General features: G+C 40.3%; 1 protein-coding gene across 1 annotated transcript in view; it reads left to right on the top strand.

The window, feature by feature from the left end:
- The window catches only part of pdia5 (protein disulfide isomerase family A, member 5), a 90,592-nt gene that overhangs the window by 18,016 nt on the left and 47,387 nt on the right, over positions 1 to 25,189 (top strand). Inside the window, exons 2-8 of the mRNA XM_087829914.1 lie at positions 1,673 to 1,799; positions 5,805 to 5,892; positions 14,610 to 14,693; positions 14,842 to 14,887; positions 18,128 to 18,220; positions 20,244 to 20,304; positions 22,000 to 22,067. Of these exons, the coding sequence (XP_087686040.1) occupies positions 1,673 to 1,799; positions 5,805 to 5,892; positions 14,610 to 14,693; positions 14,842 to 14,887; positions 18,128 to 18,220; positions 20,244 to 20,304; positions 22,000 to 22,067 (567 nt within the window). The remainder of the gene's footprint in view (positions 1 to 1,672; positions 1,800 to 5,804; positions 5,893 to 14,609; positions 14,694 to 14,841; positions 14,888 to 18,127; positions 18,221 to 20,243; positions 20,305 to 21,999; positions 22,068 to 25,189) is intronic.

Here is a 25,189-nt window from a genome sequence, read left to right as displayed (position 1 = left end):
TAATATTCCTCACATTATATATGATATATACTGTATGCAATATGGGGTATTTAAGTTGCTCTAAGCCTTTAAAGCTCTGTGCTTATTTTGAAGTTTACAGATGGTTTACAGAAAACAGTTTCTTTTTGTTCCTTGTAGTCTCACAACAGGAGAAAATCAAGTGCAGAATTAAAATGAGAAAGTAAGCCTGACAGGTGCTTGTTTCCAGGTTATAACAGCCGTCACTGAGGGAGCAGGCCATGTTTGGTGTCTAATTTAGTTCTCCGTAGGCAGAAATGAAGGGCTTTTTAATGAATGGTGATGGCAGAGAGATGATTACAATGCACGGAAATAACTTTATATGGCAGAGTATAACCAGTCTACTCTCTCTCTCTCGCTCTTTTTAATTCCATAATTTGTCTTTGATTAAAGTGCACGCCTCTCAGTGTGGGATTTGTTTTCCATATTAGGCCTTTCACAGTATTAGCTCACCTACCAGTGTCTGAAAAGTTAAAGGAGGCGTTCAGACTAATGATACAAATCCCCTCCTGTTGCCGTCTGCTGAACCCACTCGCTGTATAGGATGATTTTTATAAGCAACATTCTGTCTTGTTTGTACCATTGTAAAGGAAAGATAATCAGTAACTAGGGATGCAATGATACCAATTTTTTCAAACCCATACTTGGATCTGAGTACTTGCCGATACAGAGTACAAAAACCGATACTTCTACCACACACACACAAATGCAGACAGGTTTTATTTTATTCTCTGCCGATAAAAAATAAAATCTTAATAAAAATCACCACAAAAAAATTTCAAGTGAAAAATAAGCACTTCTGTTAAATTATTGCAGTCTCCACATTGTAATTTTACAAAATATCACTGAACTATTGGCACTGTCTCGAGCTTTCAGAATAATAAATAAACACTTCTGTTTATTTATTATATTTCATATCGCAGCTCGAGTATGCTGAGAAGACGGTGCAATCCTAGGTTTTCCACGACCGGCATTGGCTGGTCATCCAGAGCGATAAAATGAGTCAGAGCCTCTGTTATTTTAACTGCCAGTGGATTTTCTCTTGACATTTTTCATCGCTTTTCCAAAACCTGAGTTAAAGTTGGCTGTTCCACACTGCTGACATTTTGTTTAGCCTAGCTACAGCAGCCTCCAGTTTCTCTTTTTTATCTGGAGCCGCCAGTCTCACTCGCCTAACCCTGTGCCTGTTTAGCGCGGGATGTCCCCCTAGTGGCCAATCTAAAAAACTACAACAGAAATGACAAGCCACCCTCTGACTAATGAAATAAGTTGGTATCGGTTCATGGTATCGGTTAACTTTTCCGAGTATGAGTACACACACATTTTACAGTATCGGCCCCGATACCGATACCAGTATCGGTATCGGTGCATCCCTATCAGTGACTGTATAAATACTGGTGATGCTCTTATATACATGTTTGGTTCAAGGAATACTCAGTAAATATTGTGTGTTTTAAGACTAGGTCATCAAAATTGATCCTGCTGGACCACTTAATGTATAAAGTGAATACTTATCTAACCTGAAAACACTGACTTATTGATTTGTTCTGAAATGGGCTAATTTACTAAATAATAATTTGTCTTTTTTCTACATTTAATGCTATGGAGAGATCTTATTTTGGTAATATTCGTGAATGTTTGTATGTTTCACCAGGTGTGGCTCCTGTCGGTGCTGGAGGCAGTGAAGGTGTCTCCTCTCATAGAGAAAGTCAGTGACCACAAAGACTTCAAGAAGCTGCTCAGGACGAGAACGAACGTTCTGGTGCTCTACACGGAAACAGGTCAGAGAAGCCAGACGTCCGGTCGTGATCGGTATACCATATATGGGTGCAGATTTTTCCACAAACGCGCACACGACAAATTCACTCATTTAGTTTTTGCTGCTGTGTCTGTCAAAGGAGGGGTTGAGGATAGACAATCATGTTAATGGCTCGTGGATAATGCCGGTATTATCTCAGTAACTCTCAAACACTGTCGCTGTAGAGGTTGTTGTGCAGTGCCGGAAAACAACGTGCATTTCATACACATGCATTGTGTTAACAAAAGTGGTAACTATGGCTGCACAGCTATGGCCAACATGATTATCGCAATTATTTTTGAGTAGTGTTGAGATCAGCATTATTTGTCATGATTAACCGTTGCTTTTTAGTGTGATACAAATGTCACGCAAACACAGCAGCACTTTCACATCCATGTTGTGCCACATTCCCGCTGAATAAAACCGGACGCGTTTAGTGGACACGCGTCTTTTGGGGAAATGGAACGTGACAACGTGGGTGACGTCGGTGCATCTTTGCGAGCTGACACGCTGCACAGATTGGCTTTTATGGATTTGATGTGCAACCGCTGCATTGTTTTCCTTTGCCTTCATTCATTCAGTAAGTTCACATGGATGAGTGAGTTAGTTGTATTGCTTTGCAGTGCAGGCACAACTCTCCAGCACTGTTTGCATACGATTTGTTCCTGATTAACTCCACTTGCATTTCCAAACAACACATGGTGATCGCTTCTAGGGACAAGGTCTTCAGCTTTTGCTACAACAGACATTTGATTGATTTTGTATGACTAGCTCTGTGTTATATCACTGCAGTTAAGGGTGCCTAGCAAACTTTGCACTAAACAATGCAGGGAACAGCTGTGACTTGAGTTTTCAGTATCACCAGATTGTGTTCATTTAATTGTGGGAAGCCAAATATATCATTAAGAATACAATTTTATTAATTGTGCAACCCTAGTGATAACCATCATGAAAATGTACGTTTTAGCATATTTTATGATTTGAGATTGAAGGCGTGCAATGTCATCTTGTTGTCAGAGAAGGTAAGAATGAAATTTGCAATTTCAGGAAGCCTTAGTTACTAGTTACTTAGTTACTAGGGCTGCCACGATTAGTCGACTAGTCACGATTGCGTCGACTAGCAAAATCGTCGATTACTGATTTAATAGTCGACGCGTCGTTTGAAGCTTTGTAAGATAACAAAAGACGCAGGAATAAGTAGTAGGATTTAAGAGTGTAATAACGGACTGAAACAGAAGATGGCAGCACTGTATGTACAAGGATGCCAGCTGACGTTAAACACCAAAGAAGAAGACGCTGCGTCCCAGAATCCATAGCGCCCTGCTCAGTTGTCAACAATGGTGGCAGCTAGTTAGTTTTAATATTACTCTTATTATTCTTTCTGGGTCACAAAATAAACGTTTAACATATTTTCAGGCGAGAATGTAGCTGTGTAAACCTCAAATATCTGCTCAGTTTATCAAGACACCACATATTTTCAAAAGCGCTCCGACGTTTTCGGAGACGTCTGTTAGCCACTAGCTCGATAGCTAGCCGCGGGCAAGGCTAACTAGAGCCGCTGAGAACACCGGACTCCCGGCAGATCGTTTTCAAACCCACCGCTGTCTTTCGCTACTCAGGTTAAATATATATAAGTCACTTAGATAACTTCAAAATGTTATTGTTTGTCGTTTTTTAGTATTTTATTTGTTCCTGAGTAAATCGGTTTGGCTGATATTAAAGTTATAGTTTTTACACAGCTGAACAAACGTCAAGCAGACAGCTGATTATCAGAAGTGTGAGATGCTCGAGAATATACTCCGGTGTCCTGTTATATTTTAGATAGCAAGGAGTTTATTAAACTTCACCGAAACAATCTGCAAATTTCATTAAAATTTAATAAACTATCATCTTGTCTTTATTTTTAGTTAGCACATACCTTAAACACTTAAAGCTGTAAGCTAATGATAGTTATATAAGTGCAGATGCTGCTGGTGCAATAAGCTGTAAGTTTTACGTCCAATGGATGATGATCTGATTAGTCGACTAATCGCAAAAATAATCGGTGACTAGTCGACTATCAAAATAATCGTTTGTGGCAGCCCTATTAGTTACTACATCTAAGTGTATTATTTTTAAGAGCATCCTAAATTGTGTACAGTCAGATGCCTCTTAAGAGCTGTTTCCTTCAATTGTGGGTGTGTAAGTGCAGCTGATGCGCAACATCCCGACAATTCACCATCAGGGGTTCAAAAAGGCCAGATTCACAGAGTTGGATTAAGAGAACTTGAGGGGTGCGTGCCTGTTAACTGCATGTGCCGCTGATTGTCTTTTGTTATGATTTTTGCTCTTGTACTTGGAAACTGTCTGATTTTTGTAGAGGGAAAACACCAAATTAATTAAAATTCCTTTAATCGCCCGCTGTAATTAGGAAGTGCTTTTGTGGAGTGGCACTTTGCCCAAATTCGATAGCATTCATTAAAAAACATTCTAGCGCAGTATCTTCAAATGGATTCACAAACAATGTTTTGCCCAGCTTTAGCCTCTAGCGTGCTTTCAAAGAATGATCGCAGCGGTCTATTTCAATAAGGAAATTGGAAATGCTTATGGAATTAAAGAGCAGCTGTTAAATAGAAGCTAAAATGGTCAAATATAATTATACAGCTCTAAAGTACATTTTGTTTCCTGCTATCCATTAGCGAACGCTTACGCACCCCAGCAGCTTCTAATTCCATTTTGCAGATTTCCAAGAAGGAGTTCTTTCTTTTCATAATAAAAAAGAAGCAAACTTATATTGCTCAATAATCCACGGAGGACTTTGAGGCCTCTTTATAGCCACAGATATATTTCTTGATTAATGAGCCATATCAGCCTATATTAGCCCATTGGCTTCTATGTATCCAGCTGCGCGTCGGATTGATCACCGGCTGTAACTTCATCCAGACATTCCTGCTTTAAAGTCACTGAAGATTGCCCTCGTGTAGGCCTCGATTATACCTCAAGGCACTTCACATTCATTCCCTCCTGACTAAACACAGCCGTGCCCTGTTCTGTGTTCATCACCAGCCTCTGCAGTCAGTCACATCCCTGCTGAGTTTTGATCTGGTTGGTATTCATCATCCTTAACGCTGTCAACCAGTCGGTACCTGCTCACCTCCTATTCCGTACTAACCCTGATCCTGAGTTGCCAGATGTTTTTGTTGCGAACTCCGAGGCAGAACCCTGGGAAGTCGTGGCAGTGCCCCTACATCTAAATATAGTCTTTGCCTGGAGCATTGTGAGGAGCTGTTTTCTTTATGCAGTGAAAAACGCATTTGGCTTCAGGGGAGTATAAAAATGATGTACTGCGTTGCACAAGAGCTGGAATATTACACTTTGTTTACTTTACTCAAAGGGAATTACCTAACTTGATGTAGCTGATGAAAATCAGTAACATCACACAGAGTATTGTTCTAGCTGGTGCAGTTTATATCCCACTAGTTTCTCTTTCTTAACACAGAAGGTAAGCTGCACAGCTCAGCCATACTGTGAGATATCGTGCACGTTTCCGGTGGTTGCGAACGCTCTAAACTCGGCGATCCCACGCAAACCTTGCTGTTGGGATCATGCAGTTGGTGCAAACATGTTTGCTATGCTTTCCCATTTGTCGCACAGTTAGCGAGCGCTTCATTAGATCCAGAGTCTTTATGTCGCCTTATAATCCTTCCATCTCCTGTTTAGTCACACTATTGTAAGATTTTGAAAGCTGATGTAACTTAAACCACCTCGCTGAGCCCATCCATTGAAAGGTAGTAGAAAATGCTCCCCCGTCACCCTTCTAACCCAGACTCAGCGATGTCTTTCTTCGTCACTCGGTGCTTTAGAAAGACGGTGAGCTCCACTGTAACTCGATTCTTTTTCTCTGTGCTTGTCGTGACAGTGTCTCCTGTGTCTCATGGCTCTGGGTTGTCCTGGGCTATTGAGTGGCTTTGGTAACAAGCCTTGACTGCGCTTTATTCTGTGTCTGTAGCTACATCAGGGGACTCCCACCTGAAACTGCTTTCTGATGTCGCCCAGACGGTGAAGGGCCAGGGGACTATCGCCTGGGTCAACTGTGGGTAAGTAAGGGGGCGATTTGAGAAACACATTCTCAGACTTCTTTCTCTAGAAGTCTTAAGACTCCCTGACATTACAGACTGTTTTGTCCTAGAAATCTTCTGACAGCAGTTATAAGGCCAGAGCAATTTACTCCTCTCAAGAGTGTCTCTGCCACCATCCATCTGCAGAATAATTTATGGCTTTTCCACTGGGGTGTAAATGGCCTCGTCTCACTGGTTCTACTGGCACAATCTGACAGGAGGCCACTCACTTATTAAAGCTATTGAAGTTTTTAGTCTAAAGTATTACATCACTTTACACCATTTTAGTTCTTCCTTTTCACCGGGTCTCTTTCTTTCTGTTTTTTTTGTTTGTTTTTTGCAAAAGGTAAATAAGTGATTATCACGTCTCTTGCTTAAAGCTATGTGCTATTTCTCAGGTGAGGGCGCCACGTAATTATGGTTCGTGCAGTTTTTTTCTCCCGCCTTTTTCTCTGCATTTAATTTTTTACCTTAAGTTTTTTGCATGTTTGAAAAAAAAAAAACTGGTTGCATTAGTCATGTGCGTAATTTCAATTTATTAGTCAATTCAATTCAATTTATTAGTTGATTTCATTGTTTAAAAATCAATTGATACTTGTGCCAATAACACAATTTTGGTGTTTTAAAAGAAATGCTAAATGCTGCCATAGTTTACCTCAAGAAATATTTTTCAAACCCTTTTTTCATTTAACATTAAAAACAGAGCTTCTCTCAGACATAATTACAATATTTGAAGAGCTTAGAGGGAAGTCTAAACTTAATAATAAACACAAACAGGTCATCTTATAAAAAATCATCATCTAAGGCACAGGTCTCAAACTCCAGGCCTCGAGGCCCGGTGTCCTGCAGGTTTTAGATGTGCCCTTCATCCAACACAGCTGATTTCAATGGCTAAATGACCTCCTCAACATGTCTTACGGTTCTCCAGAATCCTGGTAATGAACTAATCATTTGATTCAGGTGTTGAAACAGGGTGATAGCTAAAACTTGCAGGACACCCGCCCTTGAGGCCTGGAGCTCGACACCCCTGATCTAAGGAGATGAATCGAATCAAGACTATTATAACTTTTTAATATCTCAAATGGTGGAGAATTTACACCAGAAATGGGCTCCATAGAGGCAAAATTTAAAATCTGAAATCAGATAACGATACAACAAACACATAACAATGATTATAATATAGAAGATTAATGCAAATATATATATAAAAACAAAGAAGTTACATGGATTCAACAAAAATATTCTAGATATGTGTTAAATGCAATGATTCGAAAGGGACCTTTTTTTTCCATCGTGTGTGGGATGTGCAGATTGTGATGGGAAAAATTATTTCTAAACCGGTCCCGCTACAGCCTTAATTTTTAAATTGGTTTAATCAAATATCAGTACATAAAGAATGAATGGATGCTGATGGGCCTTAGTCTGCTAAGAAGAAAACAAATGGGCCCGCCATAAAAAAATAAATATATAATAAATTAAATTTAAAAAAAAGTGAAAAAAAAGTTTTTTTTTAAGGGAAACTTTTGAATCTTTATGGGGAGCATTTATGGATTTTTGTCAACGATGGCCTGATCTGAAGAGCATGTGGACAACTGACAGTTTTTCATACTTCCTCAATAAAGATGACGTTTTTTTAAAAAAAAAAAAAAAAAAAAAAAAAAAAAAGCTCCTGCTCTTTTTGAGAATAGTCAAATTGATATCGAATTTTTAAGACCAGTACTGATATTCGGTGGTTTAAAGATCCAGTGTTCCGAGATATTGGCCAATATTCTTTCGGAAGCACGAAACATAAACAGATTTCCCTGAAATGTTTTATGTGTAGTTATTTGTTTACTCGTTTACGGTAAGCCCAGCTCTGCTCAGATAAGATGGTTGTTGTATTTGTGGCGTTCCAAAAACGCTACCAACAGAGAAGTTACAGAGCGCCCTCTGGTGGACAAACTATGCAGCATTTACGTTTTACTTTTTTTTTTCTTTTTTCTTTCTTTTAATTGGCTGTGGTAAATGCAGCTACCAGTAGATCAGCAAATGGCTAATATTGGCCGATAACAGGCCTTTCGATAAATCAGTCCCTTTCTAGCAGAGGCATTGTATGTCCAGGTTTTCTGTTTGTTTGTTCTACAGAAATTGTTTTTTGTTTCTTGTTTTTGTTTTGCTTTTTTGCCAAAACTCAAAAGAAATTATGAGCCAATCACAAAACAAATCTGTGACCTGTCAACACCCCCAGATGTCATATAGGGTTTTAGTCTGTTTTGGCCACAGTGAGAAATTTGTCTCTGAGCCGCTCCAGTGTAGTCTCTAACTGCTTTAAGGTGAATCATTGCTCTGATCCCAGGTCACATGCAGGTTTTAAAGGACCTCTGTGTCACTTAAATGTGATGGATGAATCCACATGATATGCGGTGAAACTGTTGCAAAACCATATTTTAGGGGGTTTTAGTCCTTTTTCTTAACAGTTAATTTAGTCATAAAGAAAAATAATTATGCACTTATCCCACACTTTTCCTTTAAAGGGAGAACAATACATGTCATGACTTTCAGGCTCGCTCTGTGGAACTGCTAAATGCTAGATACTTCAAGACACAGACAAGAATTGTTTTCTCCAAGCGTAACTTGGTTTTCTCCCCAGTGATCCGACTTGATCTTGTTGTTTTCCGTGCCCTTCTGATGTTCGGTTCCACTATTTCTTTTCACCTGTCAACCCATCACCTGTCTTCTTTGCCAGATAGGAAAGAACAGATCATAAAACAGGAAACTATGAGGAAGGGAGTAACTCCCCTTTGACACCTAGTGCACATGCCAACATTCACAATCTCTCTCAACCTTATCCGGGATTGAAGAACGGGCGGATAGAAAGGAAAAGAAACTAAATACAAACCGGTGCGAAGGAATTGTCAGAGGCTTCGGTTTCCATGTTTCCCTACAAAGACACTCCACGATGCGTGTCTTTCTTGAGTGTTTACTTTTTGACTTACCTGCTGTTTTTTGTCAGGGAGACTATGGAATTATCTCTCTTCCTTCTCCAAGAATGCCAGCATTTAGGAGAGTGTGCGAATGCTAAGTAGAGATTCACACCGAGCCAGATTCCCGCCAGGGGAGCTAGAGCAAGCTGGGTTCATCACTACAGGACACACGGACCCAGTGCCAGGCTCTGTAGCAAAGCATTGTGCTTTTTGGCATATTTCTCGACAGTCTCAAATGGAGCGGGTCCAAGCTGAAGCTCCAGCTGAGAGCTCATGGTGGACAGAGGGAGAGAGAGTAGAGTGCATATCGCTGTGTGAGAATGGTCATCTCTGCCAGCGAAGAGAGCCACAGAGGCCAGAATGACACACTTTGAACAGATGACAGGGACCTGAGTGTTGGCCAACTGGGATCCACCCGTGAGATGAATGATCTCATACAGGAAGAAAGGACAGGACTGGGCTGTCCCTCCTAAACTCCACTTCAAATGTAGCATAAACAGAGCATTGAAACATATGATCCTGTAAGGGACCGTGTGAAAACCAGAACACAAACAAATGAAGGGATTAGGATTTGCGTTTTAGAAGAGTAATAATTGAATGGCGTGCAGAGCTTCATCCTCTTTGCGTGGTGAATCCATTATTAATCCTTTACAAAGTGGCTCTGTTGACTTTGGCCTAGTGTGAAGGTTTGGCTCCAACTTGTTACTTGAATCCTTCGCTAGTCTTCAAAGTCTTCCTTTCACAATCACCTTCTTCCAGGTATTTTGTGGTGAACTATGGTTGTTCCAGTTGACCCAGTGATCTCCAGTTACTTGTGAATAAAGGAAATATTGAACTTTTTATTTCCTGTTAATTTACAGTTATGGAAAAATACAGTTTTGACTCCTTTGTAAAACCAAGTATGCCCCATGATTTATGAGCCTGTAGAATTACCTTTAGCAGCATTAATGTGAAGTAACTGTTCTGTGTATAGTTTGATCAGTCACTCAGTCATTGTGGAGGAATGTTGGCCCACTCACACAATACTTTGTAATGACCATAAATAAGTAAAAAAAAGGTTTGCTTGAAGTTCTTGCAAATTTGTTGAAAATAAAAACAAAAATATAACACACAGTATTTAAAACCTTTGCCATCACTGTGTAAATTGAGCTCAGGCACATTCTGCTTCCACCAAGCATCTGTCAGATATTTCTACAACTTGATTGGACTCCACCTGTGATTAGGGATGGGTACCGGTAGGTTCTGACATAAACGGTAGTAACCAGACCGAAAAGCAGCGCACATTTCGGTGCTTTATTTCGGTGCTTCTTTTTCCTGAAATGTCATACACTTTGGATTCTAGCCAATCATTTTAGTTTCCGAGGATAGTAGGCGGGCCCAGGTACGTACGTAGCAGAGCTACAGATTAAAAATGCCCAAGGTGAAGCGGTCAAAAGTCTGGCTGTACTTCACAGCAAAAGATGCAAGCTCAGCAGCCTGCAACAAGTGCTTTAAGGTGATACTGTGCAAAGGAGGTAACACCTCGAATCTGACGACGAACCTGGCGACACATAGCGTTTTTTTAAAAGCCGAGAAATGCACCAAGTTAGCAACATCCCCCAAGAACTCAAAGAGGAGAGTCCTGGCCCCTAGCCCTGCCAGTGTAGCAGAAATGATGAGGATGATGATGCAGCAGCAGCCGTTCTTCTCTGCGTGAGTAGCTTAATGTTGTTCGTGTGTAATTTACGTTGAGTAGGCTAACCACGTTATTACATTAATGCATGTAAGGTGAACTAGCAAACACCGTCGTAGTTACATGTGGCTGTCTTCTTGCTTGATGGCAGATACTCCCTTCACCCTGGCCAAAAAGGCTAAAATGTCCAAAGAAAAAGTGGAAAACAGCTAAACATGAGAGGTTTTTGGACAAAGTTTGTGTTCTCCATTCTTTAAGCACCGGTTTGAGCACCGTTTAAACACCGGCACCGTTTCAAAAGTACCGGTTTGGCACCAGTATCGGATAAAACCTAAACGATACCCATCCCTACCTGTGATAAATTCAGTTGGTTGGACAGGATTTAGAAAGGGACACACCTCTTTATTTAAAATCCCACTGTTGATGGTGCATGTCAGAGCACAAAACCAAGCCATGAAGTCTAAGTCATTGTCTGTAGACCTTTGAGACAGGATTATATCGAGGCACAGATATGGGGAAGGGTACAGGGAAAAATGGCGTCCATCATCCATAAATGGAAGAAGTTTTGAACCACCAGGACTCTTCCTAGAGCTGGCCGCCCAGATAACCTGAGTAAGGTAGAAGGGCCTTTGTCAAGGAGGTGATTGAACAACCTGACGGTCACTTTAGCTCCAGCGTTCCTCTGTGGATTGAGGAGAGCCTTGCAGAAGGATAACTATTCCTACAGCACTCTACCAATCAGGCTTGTGTCACCTGGCTACTAGTGAGGCATGGCCCTGTCGGCATCATGCTGTGGGGATGTTTTTCAGCAGCAGGAACTAGGAAACGAGTCGGTATTGAGGAACAATAATGTACTGAAGCACCCTTGATTATAACCTGCTCCATGGAAATCTGGAATATGGACTAGGCTGAGAGTTCATCTTCAAACATGGCAATGACCTTAAGCACACAGCCAAGACAGCACCCGAGTGGCTTTGGGAACACTGTGTGAATGTCCTTGAGTGCCCCAGCTGGAACCCAGAATTGAACCCAATTCAACATCCCTGGAGAAATCTGAAAACGGGTATGCTCTGATGCTCTCAATCCAACCTGATGGAGCTTGAGAGGTTCAGCAAAGAAAAATGGAAGAAACTGCCCAACAACAGGTGTGCCAAGCTTGAGGCATTATACTCAAAAAGACTTGAGGCCGTAATTGCTGTCGAAGGTGCTTTAACAAAGTAAAGGCTGTGAGTGCTTTTATAAATGTTATATTTATGTTTTTATTTGTAATAAATTTGCAAGAATTCTGTAACATGACACAACATGTGGTACAGGTGAAGCACTGGACACTTTCCAGATTCACTGTGTATTGTGCTAACATCGACATTTTTGATTAAAAAAATAATTGAATACTAATAGTGAAACATTAGATGAGGAAATGAAAAACAACAAATTGCTCCATTGATTTAACACATCCCAATAATTCCCTCAAAATATAATGGATTCAACCTGAGGCAAGTTAAATTGTATTTAATTGTATAAGATAATAATCGAAAACAGCACATCAGCTGAATTGCAAAGAAATGTGATGTATAAATCCAAAAGGTATAGTATAAGCTAAGTGTGACCAATCCTGTTGCATTTCACATCATACCAACCACTGAAATATTAGTTGATGTTAATCCAAAGTTTAATGCAAGGCAGTTGTTCTAATGTAGTGGTCAAACCATGGTTGGGCTGCCATTCACTGCATTGTTTCCCTCAGTGGTGAACATTAGCTAGTGAGTCATTCTGAGTTCTCTGTGCTTCCGTGTTTTCTTTCCTGTGATTGAAAAAAAAATAGTGGCATCTCAGTGGTTGGATGAAGCATGTGGTTCGCTGAGTCACTTTTACTTTGTATCTATGACTGAGTGAGTAAGAGGATGAAGCCAAAGTCCATTGTTGCGTTGGCACATACCCATGCTGTTTAGCTTATTCACATCCTAAAAAGACTGATTTGACAGTCCTGGTGTTTTATTCCACTAGAATATAGATCAGTTCAGTTTTCAACTCTCTTTTTAAAAAATCTTTTTTTGTATGTTGTGGAAGTATAATTAGGGCTGTGCTATATGACCCAAATCTCATATCCCAATATATGACATTTCTCATCCCGATAACAATATACATCACAAAATTCTGTCAATTCTGTGAATCTCAGGCAGAGGCAACTGAAGAATGAGCCTTTCTTCCTGTTAAAAGGGAGTTTTTCCTTCCCACTGTCGCCAAAGTGCTTGCTCATAGGGGGTGAAGTCAAGTCAAGTCATCTTTATTTATATAGCACATTTAAAAGACATCAAGTGTCGGCCAAAGTGCTGAACAGAGGGATAATATAATAAAAGAATTAAAATAGAAAGAAAACATTTTTTTTAAAAAAAAAGAATTGTAAGACATGTAATATCAAAGAGATCCGAAAGCCTTGGAAAATAAGTAGGTCTTGAGATTCGATTTAAAGACTTCCAAGGATGAAGAGAATTTTATGAAGGGGGGAGACTATTCCAGAGTCTCGGGGCGACAATGGAGAAAGCCCTGTCACCTCTAGATTTGAGCTGGGAGCTGATAAAACCATCTGACTGGAGGAGCGCAGAGATCGAGTGGGTCGGTGCAGGCTAAGAAGATCTGAAATGTAACCTGGAGCCAAACCATGGAGAGCTTTAAAAACAAATAATAAAACCTTAAAATCAATTCTATGTTTAACTGGTAGCCAATGTAGAGATGCGAGTACCGGGGTAATATTCTCTCTTTCTAGTACCCGTCAAGAGCCTTGCGGCTGCATTTTGAACAAGTTGCAGGCGTGACAGGCTTGAGTGACGAATGCCTAAATAGAGAGAGTTACAATAGTCAAGACGTGACGATATGAAAGCATGGATAACAGTTTCCAGGTCTTTAGATGACAGGATATTTTTGAGTTTAGAAATGCTCCTGAGTTGGAAAAAACTGCCACGAACAATGGCATGGTCATATGACTGTTGGGTTTTTCTCTGTACGTATTATTGTAGAGTCTACCTTACAATATAACGCACTTTGAGGCAATTGTTGTTGTGATTTGGCGTTGTATAAATAAATTGAATTGAATTGAAAAAGAATGACGCGACATATGAGTTTGAAATTGATACCATAGGGTGTATCTGCTAAAATTTCGGGGGAATCTCAATCACCTTTGTCCTCGAGGTCAGAGGTGTGTACTCTGTTTGGTGGTTTGGTGACAGCTGACATTAGCCATGTCTCTTACCAAGATGGATTTTGGGATCCATGGTTGCATTTTTTTTCTTTTTGTGTGTGTGACTGCACATCATCTCGAAATATGTGTCAAGGTCACATCTGCTCATGGGTGTACCCTGACTGGTGCCATCTGTCATTATCAGCCGGTCGAGTCTTGCATTACGCACACGGCCATCACCTGAAATACTGTCTGTCAGCACATGCAGACATACATGGATTTAGTCTTCATATAAAGAAGAGAAAAAAAACTACACTGAACTTTTACTGGCTTGTTGTGTGTCTGGGAGCCATAATTGAATATCTAACACATGTTTTTCCACCTCTCTCTAAATGAATACATATTTTCATTGCTCTTTATTACAGATGAGAAGGTGTACTTATTTTTGCTGATAGTGCTTCATTGTAGCAAGTATGAAGTATGTGTAGGTGGCAGGATGCATATCTATTCCCTTTCCAGCTACAGTCGTTTTGTTTTTTTCTTCAATTACAGCAGAAAGCCTCATAAAATGAACCGTCTGTATGCCAACACATTGCATCTGTGCTTTGTGTTTCCACCGAAGCAGCAAATAAACAGCAAGCAGCATTGTTTATATTATATCATACATGTGATTCGATTAATTTGATGAAAAGTCCGTATCTTCTTGCTTCGTTTTCTTTATTCGGTTCAGTGAAGTTGGAATTTATATGGCCTGGCACAGAAATGAATGCATAAATCTACTAATCATTAGGAAAATTTGTACGTGTGTGAAGGAGAATTTGATTTGAAAAATGCAAAGGGTATAGGATTCTGAGTTTGATTTACGCTTTGTGTGTCGATCCCTCAGAGATTCAGAGGGCCGGAAGCTGTGTAAGAAAGTGAAGGTGGACCCGAGCTCCAAACGTGGAAGAGCAGAGCTGCTGCATTACAAGTGAGTAACCAGCAACTCAGCTGGCTGTCAGATGCTTATCCACACCTCAGTGCTTTTTGGAAAGCGATACGGTGCTTGCAGCTTAAGAAGTGCATTACTTACAGTTCACTCCTGGTGTTGAGAGCATTGTGTCCCGTGTGTCTTTCAGAGATGGGACATTCCACACGGAGTACAGCAGGCCTGCTACTTTCAAGGTCAGTGCTCATCTGAGAATCTGCATTCTTTACATGTCGAGCACTGTTGTCTGCTGTGTAGTATTTCCTAATTGCTCCTCACATTCAGAGGACTAATTATTTTACCTCTGGCTCTACAGAGCCCTGCCTTCTGCTTTCGTTTCTTTCTTTCTTCCTTCTTTTTCATTTTGTTATTAAGTTTATGAATGGAAAAAATGTGTGGTATTTTCCACACAAGAATATTAGACACAATGTTCATTTATTTATTTTTTTCTTTGAAAACCAAGCTTAGTTGAAAATCAGAAGCATCTGTGGTTACATGTAGTTGGCTATTTATGAAATCATTTATAACCTGCATTTTAATATCAACAGTGCATCAAATAACAGCTTGAAAACGGTGTCACTGTGTGAAAATGTGACCTTTATAGCAATGAGCCAGCAAATTCTTTATTTCTATGTGCAGCTCCCCTCAGCTTTATAGTGCCTTACAGTTAGTTTCAGCTCATTGTTTATCTGCCTGCTGTGCAACCTTGCTCTCGCGGCACAATCATACTCTCACTTTCATAGCGATGCTTTTTGTCACGGCAGGCGGTAGTTTTCAGAGGAAACGCTGCACAGATTGACTCTGCACTGTGTTCTCAGCACCAAAGAGCATGTTGACCATATTGAAGCACTTAGCAGCAAAAGAGCGAACTAAAAAGCTAAAAAAAGAGAAAAGTCATCAGATTATCATAAACATAATTTTAGATGACTGAGAATTTTAATGATATAATGGTAACAAGCTAACGCTATGTAGCTAACGCTATGTAGCTAACGCTATGTAGCTAACGCTATGTAGCTAACGCTATGTAGCCTCGCAGCAACAGCATTATGTTAGCTTATGTTTATGATTGTTTCTGTGTATTAGTCTGGTGATAACTGGAAGCTATCGGTGTGTGTTTGTGATAATACAGTTACAACACAAAAAAATTGCAGCTGTGGAAAAAAAATGCACATCTGTCTACATACCCAGAAATTCACAAATTAACTTATTAACTTCAGTTTAACCCAAAAACTCGTGGATCTGAAACAGAAATTCAAATATGCTTTTATATCTTCGTTTGTATAACTGCGATACAACCAGTTGGCAGACAGTTGAGTTGCAAAGAGATGCGTTGCAGACAAGCTGTGCTCATTGACACAGACTGACTGTGATTGATGGCAGTGTATTGGCAGTCTGTCTGCTTTTAGTCAGCCTGAATTAAATTGCAGTTTGTCACCTTCCACAAGGGGACCTTGCAGTCGCCTCAAAATCACCATACTTAACAATGTTTTATTGGTTTTATTGACTGCATCATGCAGACAGCAGCATTTATTAATGCAAACAAAATTAAGGGTATTTTCAGTGCTTTTATAATGAGCTGTAATTGGTGGCATACTGCCTAATTTGAAATGTGAATGTACTGAAATAGAGTGCAGACAGCAGCAGCATTATAGTTTAATAAGTCAAATGTAAGCAGAAAGGTAGCCTGAGTAGTGTTTTCCCTTGAGTAAGTAAAGATATAGCATGACTGCTTAATCCTTACTAAAGTAACCTTGTTAACTTCAGCACAGTGGTGTCACATATTAAAACTGAAAAATACTTATTTCTACCTGGTATGATTTATTTTGGGTTGAACTTTTTAACCGGCTGTTTAAAATCCATTTTCCACCACGAAACCACACTGGTCATTTCAAACCGTTTACTCCTTCCTGGGGTGCAACTAGTGAGAGCAGCTACTCAACTAAGTGTATGTTTTTGCTTCAAGTGGTGAAAAGTGTTGGTTGTTTTTTCACTCTTAGCGGGAACAGTTTTCTTGCATATTTTCAAAGTAGCTCCATCTTCAGGTATTAAATGATCGTTGGAGGCTGACACTTGGCTCTCGCTCTCAGACATGCCCGGCCCTCGCTCTCAGACATGCCCGGCCCTCGCTCTCAGACATGCCCGGCCATGTCTCATTGTTGCACTGGGAACATAAATGCAAGCTGTTGCTATAGCAATGATATCATTACATGACACTTTTATGTCACATAAACATTTATAGAGGTGTTATGGCAGGTTATATGGTTATGACACAGCCCTAGCGTCAAATGATTGATCTTCATGTTAGCTACAAGGTGTTTGTAATAATATAAGACTGCAGCAAGCCACACCCGACAGGTTTAATATTTTTGAGCATGTGATGCAGAGCCTCTAATGATGCTCTTTACAGGTCTGCACTTTGGCTGCCTCAACTAATGCTGCCACACTAGACTGATTTAGCTTATAGCCTCCAGACCTGTTAATGAGGTCATAGCACCATCTGTTACTCTGGTTCTGTAGCAAACACATCCTGAGGAAAAAAATCAAGACCTTAATTTTGTTACCAGTTATCCAGCTGCAGGTTACATATTTAAGGATCACTCACAGGTACCTCTAGCGTGAAATGTTTGGAATACAGAGAGTGCAATATAAAATATGCATCAGCCACAGCAACCATAGAGATGTTGCTGGTCAGCTTAAAGTTTAATGCCTTTCACTGCAAGACAGCTGCTGCATATAGATATTTCCTAAAAGGCAAATTATGACTTCAGATAAAAGTGAAATTAACCATTTACTTCTCTCCTCTATAATATGGAAATCCTTCTCTTTTTATTTTTTCAATGAGTTTCTACCAGAGAAACTCGTCATAAGGTGGAAGCTGTCACTCTTTTGAATGGTGCACGGTTTTATTATTTTGTTTGCTAGGGTTTGCGCTGTTTCTCTGACAGATTAAAAGGCATCTGAAACAATAAACCTCCACAAGTCTCTGTTTCAACCATTACAAAGTAGTTCTGATAATCAAGTCGAGGTCGTTAAATGTTCCGCCCGTGCACACGCACCGTCGTTAGAGCGCTGTTAAAAGAAATATTTCCTGCTGTTGCCTCCACAGACATATGGTTCATTATATTTACAGAAAGCGTTACCAAGCCCATCAGCAGACACTTAGAGGTACTGAAATAGCGCCGACACCTCTTGGATGCATGAACATGTTCATCTATATGAGCTTCCATCTGGCACAACCTACAGCGTTGCCTCAACTAAATTTAGGAGCGACTTCGGCAACGTAAATAATCACCAGTCCTTCTTTTTATGTTGGTTTTTCACCCCCATGGGATTATTTTGTTGCAGTGAAAAGTTGCTGCATGATTTGAACTGTTGGCTTTGTTGACAGGCTGTCGCAGATTTGTCGTTTTGACTTTGCTTTTTTTTTTCTCGTTCAGTCGATGGTAGCGTTTTTGAAAGACCCATCGGGGCCCCCACTGTGGGAGGAGAACCCTGAGGCTAAAGATGTCATCCACATAGAGACAGAAAAAGTAAGTACCAATTTAAATAAACTTTTGGGCTTTGGATTAATTTAATATCCATTTAGCTCCATTTAAAAAATCCAGAACATCACTGGGGACGTACATTTACTGTGATTCACAAGCACAGCCTGCATCTTTCCTCCATTTGTCTGTTAAAGTTTTGATTAGCCCCCCGACTCTGATGCTGCAGCATCTCACCAACACAAAGCCCCGCACACAAAAAGCAACAGGCTTTATCGTCAAAGAGCTGCTCGCCGTAGTTCATGAGGTCACTCACACAGACCTGCCTTTACAGCCTAAAAACCTCCAAACGGCTCTCATCCAGACAAGTCAGATTGCAAAATCATCAAAAACTGCCAGCATATTCGCAAACAGCTACCTCATCCTTAGATAAGTATATATGGAATTTAGAAAGACCTTTGTTTTTGGACTATAGCCGCTTTGCATGGTTCACAGTTAAAATTATCCATATTTATTTTATAGTCTTGAGAGCTTGAGCAAAAGAAGACAACTGGACTTGATTTGTCAAGGCAAGCTTGAGATCCCTTCCCAGATGCTTCAATGGCTGCTCACGCTTTGCATCAGGTGATCTGAATAGTTCACATAATGAGGTGGGGCTTCATCCCTGACCTATACCTATTTTCACACCTTGGTTTATGTGATGATGTGGATCGGTAGTAATGGTAGATGGACTGGCTCTTTTACAGCGCTTTTCTAACATTAACTCAGGGTTCAGTGTTTTGCCCAAAGATACTTGGTCACTTTGCAGACTTTAGCAGCCAGGGATTGAACTACCAACCTTCTAATTAGTCTCCTGAACTACAGACATGGAGAAACTGGTAATAAATATTTGTCTCATACTGCACCTTGTTGTAGCCCAGTCTTAAAGAAGCTGATTAGCTCCTTTCCAATTAGCCCCACACTCTTTTTAAGCCAGCTGTCTTCTGATTGGCTGCCCCTCGCAAACAGAAGGTTTAAATAGCAGCTGGAAAATTCTGTTCTCACAACCAGAGCTTTTTGCCTGAGATGTCCATGTTACTGATGCTGATGATTAAAAAATGATTAAAGCAGCCTGAAATCTGAGCATCCACCACTGTAAAAGTATTCAGTTCAATTCAATTCAATTTTATTTATATAGCGCCAAATCACAACAAAAGTCGCCTCAAGGCGCTTCATAGATACAGAGAAAAACCCAACAATCATATGACCCCCTATGAGCAGCACTTTGGCGACAGTGGGAAGGAAAAACTCCCTTTTAACAGGAAGAAACCTCCAGCAGAACCAGGCTCAGGGAGGGGCGGGGCCATCTGCTGTGATTGGTTGGGGTGAGAGAAGGAAGACAGGATAAAGACATGCTGTGGAAGAGAGACAGAGGTTAATAACAGATATGATTCAATACAGAGAGGTCTGTTAACACATAGTGAGTGAGAAAGGTGACTGGAAAGGAAAAACTCAATGCATCATGGGAATCCCCCGGCAGCCTACATCTATTGCAGCATAACTAAGGGAGGATTCAGGGTCACCTGGTCCAGCCCTAACTATATGCTTTAGCAAAAAGGAAAGTTACATGTGTAACAGAAAACAAAGGCGAGCATTACAGTAACCCTCCTTTCATTTGAAGAACGCGGGACCTGGTTATCGCCTGCTCTCACCCTGAGGCTTGTTGAATGTGTTAACAAAAGATTGTGCTGAATGTGTGATTTTTATGTTTTTTGGAAGTAGCTGAGCTCATGAAAGTGATGATAAAAACGGGGAAACTGGTATGGGGGCTGATGGGCCTGCTGTCCGAAGAAGAAAGTCCTCCTTTTCCTTTTTCTGTGATTAATGTGATGAATAACTCTCACACACAGTCGAATACAAAGCTGAAATAACAGATGATGTCATGATTTGCTATTTTAAACCAAAGAGTGTGAGAGAGAAGTTCAGCAATCCAACATGGAGCACACTATTGTGTTTTGTATATACATGTGTATGCATGTGTTTTGCTGAAAAGCATCCTGACTCATCTCTTGTTCCCTCCTCGCTCTCGAAGGACTTCAGGAAGCTGCTGAAGAAAGAAGAGAGGCCGGTCCTCATGATGTTCTATGCTCCCTGTGAGTCTGCATTATTACGTTGTTCCTGCAGTGTCGGCAGCTCACAATAACTGAGACAAGCAGTGCTAATTTTGCTATCCTGCTTGCACATATTGTGGGAAACAGTATGTCTGGAAAAACAAGAGGAGCTATTATTGTCCTCAAATATTACATTAACTCACTTTATAAGGTGTCTAAACCGGGGGAGAGAGTACAGTTTGGGGAATAGGTCAATAAACTAGAGTTTGCTTGGTAATACTACACCGTTGTAATCAATACTGCAATCTGATTATATATATATATTTGTGGCACCTGGCAAACATGACACACTGTCTTAGGGCTGTTCGATATAACATATATATCGGATGACGATATAAAAACGTCTATCGTTTCATTTTACGCTATCGTTTGTTTCGTGGTGTCGCAAAATAAACTGTTTACAGTAATATTTTTTCATGGTTCTGATGGTCACTGTAGTGGCTATATTAATTTCTTAAAGTTCTCTCTTTCTCTTATATTTAATATAACCACACTACGGACGGACAAGCGCCTGTTTTTATGCGTTGTCGTTAGCAACAACGACGGTAACAGCATCGCGTGCCCGCTTGTTTACGTTCCACATTTCACAATAAAGCTCAAGATCCTGTTGAGACTTTTCAAAATAAACTGGATCACGTGAAAGAGCAGATTATTTACAGATGAGAAGTAAAAAAGAGCCGCCAGATGCTAAAAAATAAACCTTAGAGTCAAACGTTAGAACAGGCTTTTCCCCGCAGCACGCCGTGTAATAAATACTCACAAAGAAAACGGCGGCCGTTACAACTTATGTCTAAAAATGTATCGTTTCATGCATCGGTTAAAACACTCGACTCCAGCTACATGACGCGCAGCTGGAAACACTTCACACAAGTCGAGCTGTCCGAGATTCACAGAATTTACAGAAAATGTTACATTTTTGTGATTTTTATATCGTTATCGGGACGATAGAATTCTTATATCGGGATATGAGATTTTGGTCATATCGCACAGCCCTAACTGTCTCATCTTGCGATGTACTACACGTTTTTTATAATGTGGAGAAAAAAGGACTCCAACTAAGGAGATCCTTCTTTGCTGGTTAACTCCACTATTACAAACACAAATCGGATGCAAAGTTCTAAAATAACAGAGCGTTTTTAAAACAACCCGCGTGTTGCCAGGTCTTTTATCGACTGCTTAAAATTACTTGTTTTGTTCATTGATCGGTCCATGCAAAACAAAAAATACGAATTTCACTTTCTAAGAATATAAACTAGAAATAAAGCAACAGATTATCACTGTCGCTCTTTGTTTGGCAAAATTGTTAAACAATTAAGCCGCAGCGTCTGTCTGAACGTCAGACCTGCTGATCACTTTGCCAGGATAAGAACAGAGTCGTTTTTGTTCAGCACGCAGTTAATTGTTGCCTCTTATTGTTGTTCATTAGAAAAGACTTCACATGGATTTTTGTTTTTTTGTTTTTTTTCCAAGCTCTGTGCTCGATTATCCTCAGTGCATCATATCTTTCACAGCAGATAGCATACTGAGAGCTGCTGTTTACCAGGGGGGAAAAATCTCCTAGCAGATGATGGAAAATCTTTTGACAGTCGTATAGATTATCATATAGCTGTCAGAGCAGTGTTCCCATTGAGTTCTCTGTAATAACCTCTGCTTCTCTCCTTTGTATTTTGGTTGCAGGGTGCGGCGTTTGTAAGAGAATGCAGCCCATTTTTCAGCAAGCGGCCACGGAGACAAAAGGGAAATATGTAAGTGTGCTAAATCTGCCCCTCAGTCAGCGGGCCCACTGTTCTGTTGCATCACCTGTCTCTGATCTGCAGCCCAGTCATCTTTGATGCTCGCGCATTAAATGAGATGTGTCAGCAGCGAATGTCAGGGATGTGAAATCTGCAAAAGGTACAGACAGACCAAATAAGGCATTTCCTGCAGGTTGTGTTTCCTGCAAAGACGATCTCTCAGGCACAGTACCTAATCAACTTTTGCACCATGTGTTGATTTAGTAGCATAATAACTCAGATGACCTTTAAAAGGCACTTCAAAGGTCCCGATCATCTCTCTGCTGATTAATTAAGATTTTACCTGTGTTTTGATTGCACAGCAATATGTTTCGAATGATTTTAGCATTTTTAAGCATTGTACAGGAATATGCTGTAGCGGCAGACCGTGTTATATGTTTCTTATATGTACATAATTTACATGTTTAGAGTAGTGCTATTAAAATTACATTCGTTAAAATGACATTAACCCTTTAAAGCCGGTCGGAGCGGGCGCGCTCTGTTTTGCATAAGTATTTTTAAATCCCGGTAGCTCTGCAACCGTGTAAGCTAGCGCAATAATTTTTTTTGCATATGAAACCGGAGGAGTTGTACTTACATCTTATGCCATCAGCTTGTCCTCGGTCACAGTTTCCTTCCACATATAGCTTTGCAAAAACTGCATAAAAAGCACTTGCAGCAGCAAAAACATAATATTCCAGAAACACGCTTTGCCGATCCGATCAGCTGTTCATAACACTTCCTACGTTGGAATAGACGTCAGTGCGAACTTTTGCATGTCCGCCATTACTTGCCCGAAACCGGAAGTGACGTCATTTTTGCGGAAATGTAGTTTTTACTATCAGGGCCTCATGAGCCTATACTGGTGTTTTTAAAAGTTATCTTTGACTTTATGACTTTCTGTGTAGTTTCTGGGATGCTTGGGACTCATATTGCACTGCTGGAAATAGTTTATTTTGATGCATATGCTGCTTTTTTGCAAATTTGCATCATATTTTTTTTCGTTTTTCCTGCAGTTTATAAAAATTGGTGTATTTCAAAAATAAAACTATGAAGACACTCAAAATAAATTTCCTCTGGTAGGAAACTATTTTGTGCAACTTTTTTGTATTTACAGTTTTGAGGGATAAGCCTCTTAAATTTCTCTAACTAGAAATATATGTTAAAAAAAACAAAAACGATTTTCAATTTTTTTGTAGTTTATTGTACTTTTTTGCAATTTATGTAATTACTATGCACTTAATGCATACATATTATTAAAATCTGGGCTATAATGGTTGTATTGATGTATAGCAACTTGAAATGCTCCCAAAAATGGCTCCACAGCATGTAAACATATAATATAAGCTCTGGTGGACTTGGTTCTATGGTAGGTCTTAAAGGGTTAACGCCATAACCGCATTAACGTGGCAAATCTCCGTTGGAGAGTGAACGCAGATCGCCCTGTGTGCTAACGTGTTGACGCCGTGCAGCGTTAACGAGCTAACAGAGATTTGCCCGGTTAATGTCATTTTAACGAGATTAACGCTGACAGCACTAGTTTAGAGATAAAGTGTTGTTTTAACCTGTTGTGGCCCTGACAACGTTTTCCTCTAGTTTTCATCACTGGTGGGAAAGTTTCTTTAGTCTTTTTTTTTAATTATTATTTTTAACAGTACTCGTGTCGTTTGCAGGAGAAAAATATTATCTCATAAACACTTGTCCTTCAAGGATCACATGAAAAGATAATTAACTGCATGTTTGTTTCATCATCAAGCATGCATTCGAGTAGCGAACGTTTAAGCCTCTTAGCTGGGAACTGGTGCACTGTTTGGGTGTGTGCACGTGTGTGCGAGGCTGAGATAGGGTGAAGGAGTGCGCCTGTTATTGCACGAGACCAGTACTTCTGTTTGTGAATGCTGAATTGGTGGTCAGCCAAGTCGTATCGCACATTTCTCGCCTCCGTGTCGTGGCACAGGAAGGCACAAAGGCGACGTCTGAAGTGCTGCATCTTGTCAGGGTGAAATAGCTGAAAAAACACAGATTCATGTGAGGATGTGTTTTGATTGTGTTGTTTCAGATTTTTAGGTTTCTTCTGTGTTCTCTCTCAGTACCGGTTGTGACACATAACATGATTTTGTCAGAGCGCCGTCCTTTAAAAGGGAATAAGGCATAGAGTTTGTCATGACTCATACACATTCCTCTCGCTGTTTTTTTGCCCATGAGCTGTGTTTGGTACAATATTTATTACAGAGGGAACCTGGGATGCTCCAGCTGTTTGATTTATATCAAATAACCTTCTGTACTGAAGAAATATTTTCAGAAATCTTTACTCATAAGCAGTGGAGTTAGGGACTCTCAACCGTGTCAGTGCCGCCAACTGTATCTGGAGCTAATTTTCACTCAGAGGTCATTTTGAAAAACAAAATATTCTCTCGTGTTACATAATGATGTTTTCTATTTTATCCCCAAACCAGATTACATGATAAGATGGAATGCTGTGCAGAAGTCTTGAGCCAGCTCTCATTTCTGCGCATTTTGTTAGGATGTGTGTTCTGTCAAAATGATCCCACACTGCTTCACTCATGTTGAGGTCCAGCCTCTGGGGAGGCCAGTCCGTGATTGACAGTGACCCACTGTGTGTGCTTTTTCTATCCAGGCATGCTTTTACTTCATTGGCAGTGTGTTTGGGATAATCGCCAGTGTTACATGGCTCAAGGGATGGCTAAACCATGCTGCCGTTCAGCTAGCTTTTAATAATGTGAAATATAATAAAGGAGAAAGAGGAACAAAAAGCTAAAGCAAACAGAAGAGAGGGACGACCATGATCCAGCCAGTTAGTTGGCTAGAAATGAGAGCTGGCTAGTTCTGGTAAACTAGACGAATAGACACAAAACCACAAACGGGTCAACCCGTGTCTAATAATAAACAAAGCTGTAAAAGCATCAGTGCTGATGGAGGTCAAGGCGGCAGTTACAAACCATCATCCTCCACCTTCTTTGGGGTTTTTTTCAACTGGGAGCCTTCGGCAGCCAATCAGCACTAGGGCTGCTCAATTAATCGAATTTTAATCTCGATTACGATCTGGGCTTTCAACGATCATTAAAAATGACTGA

This window comes from Neolamprologus brichardi, chromosome 16 (assembly GCF_056152115.1).
Source record: "Neolamprologus brichardi isolate AB-2024 chromosome 16, ASM5615211v1, whole genome shotgun sequence".
Classification (NCBI taxonomy): domain Eukaryota; kingdom Metazoa; phylum Chordata; class Actinopteri; order Cichliformes; family Cichlidae; genus Neolamprologus; species Neolamprologus brichardi.
The sequence above is the reverse complement of the archived record's forward strand: the minus strand, read 5'-3'. Positions and strand labels throughout refer to the sequence as shown.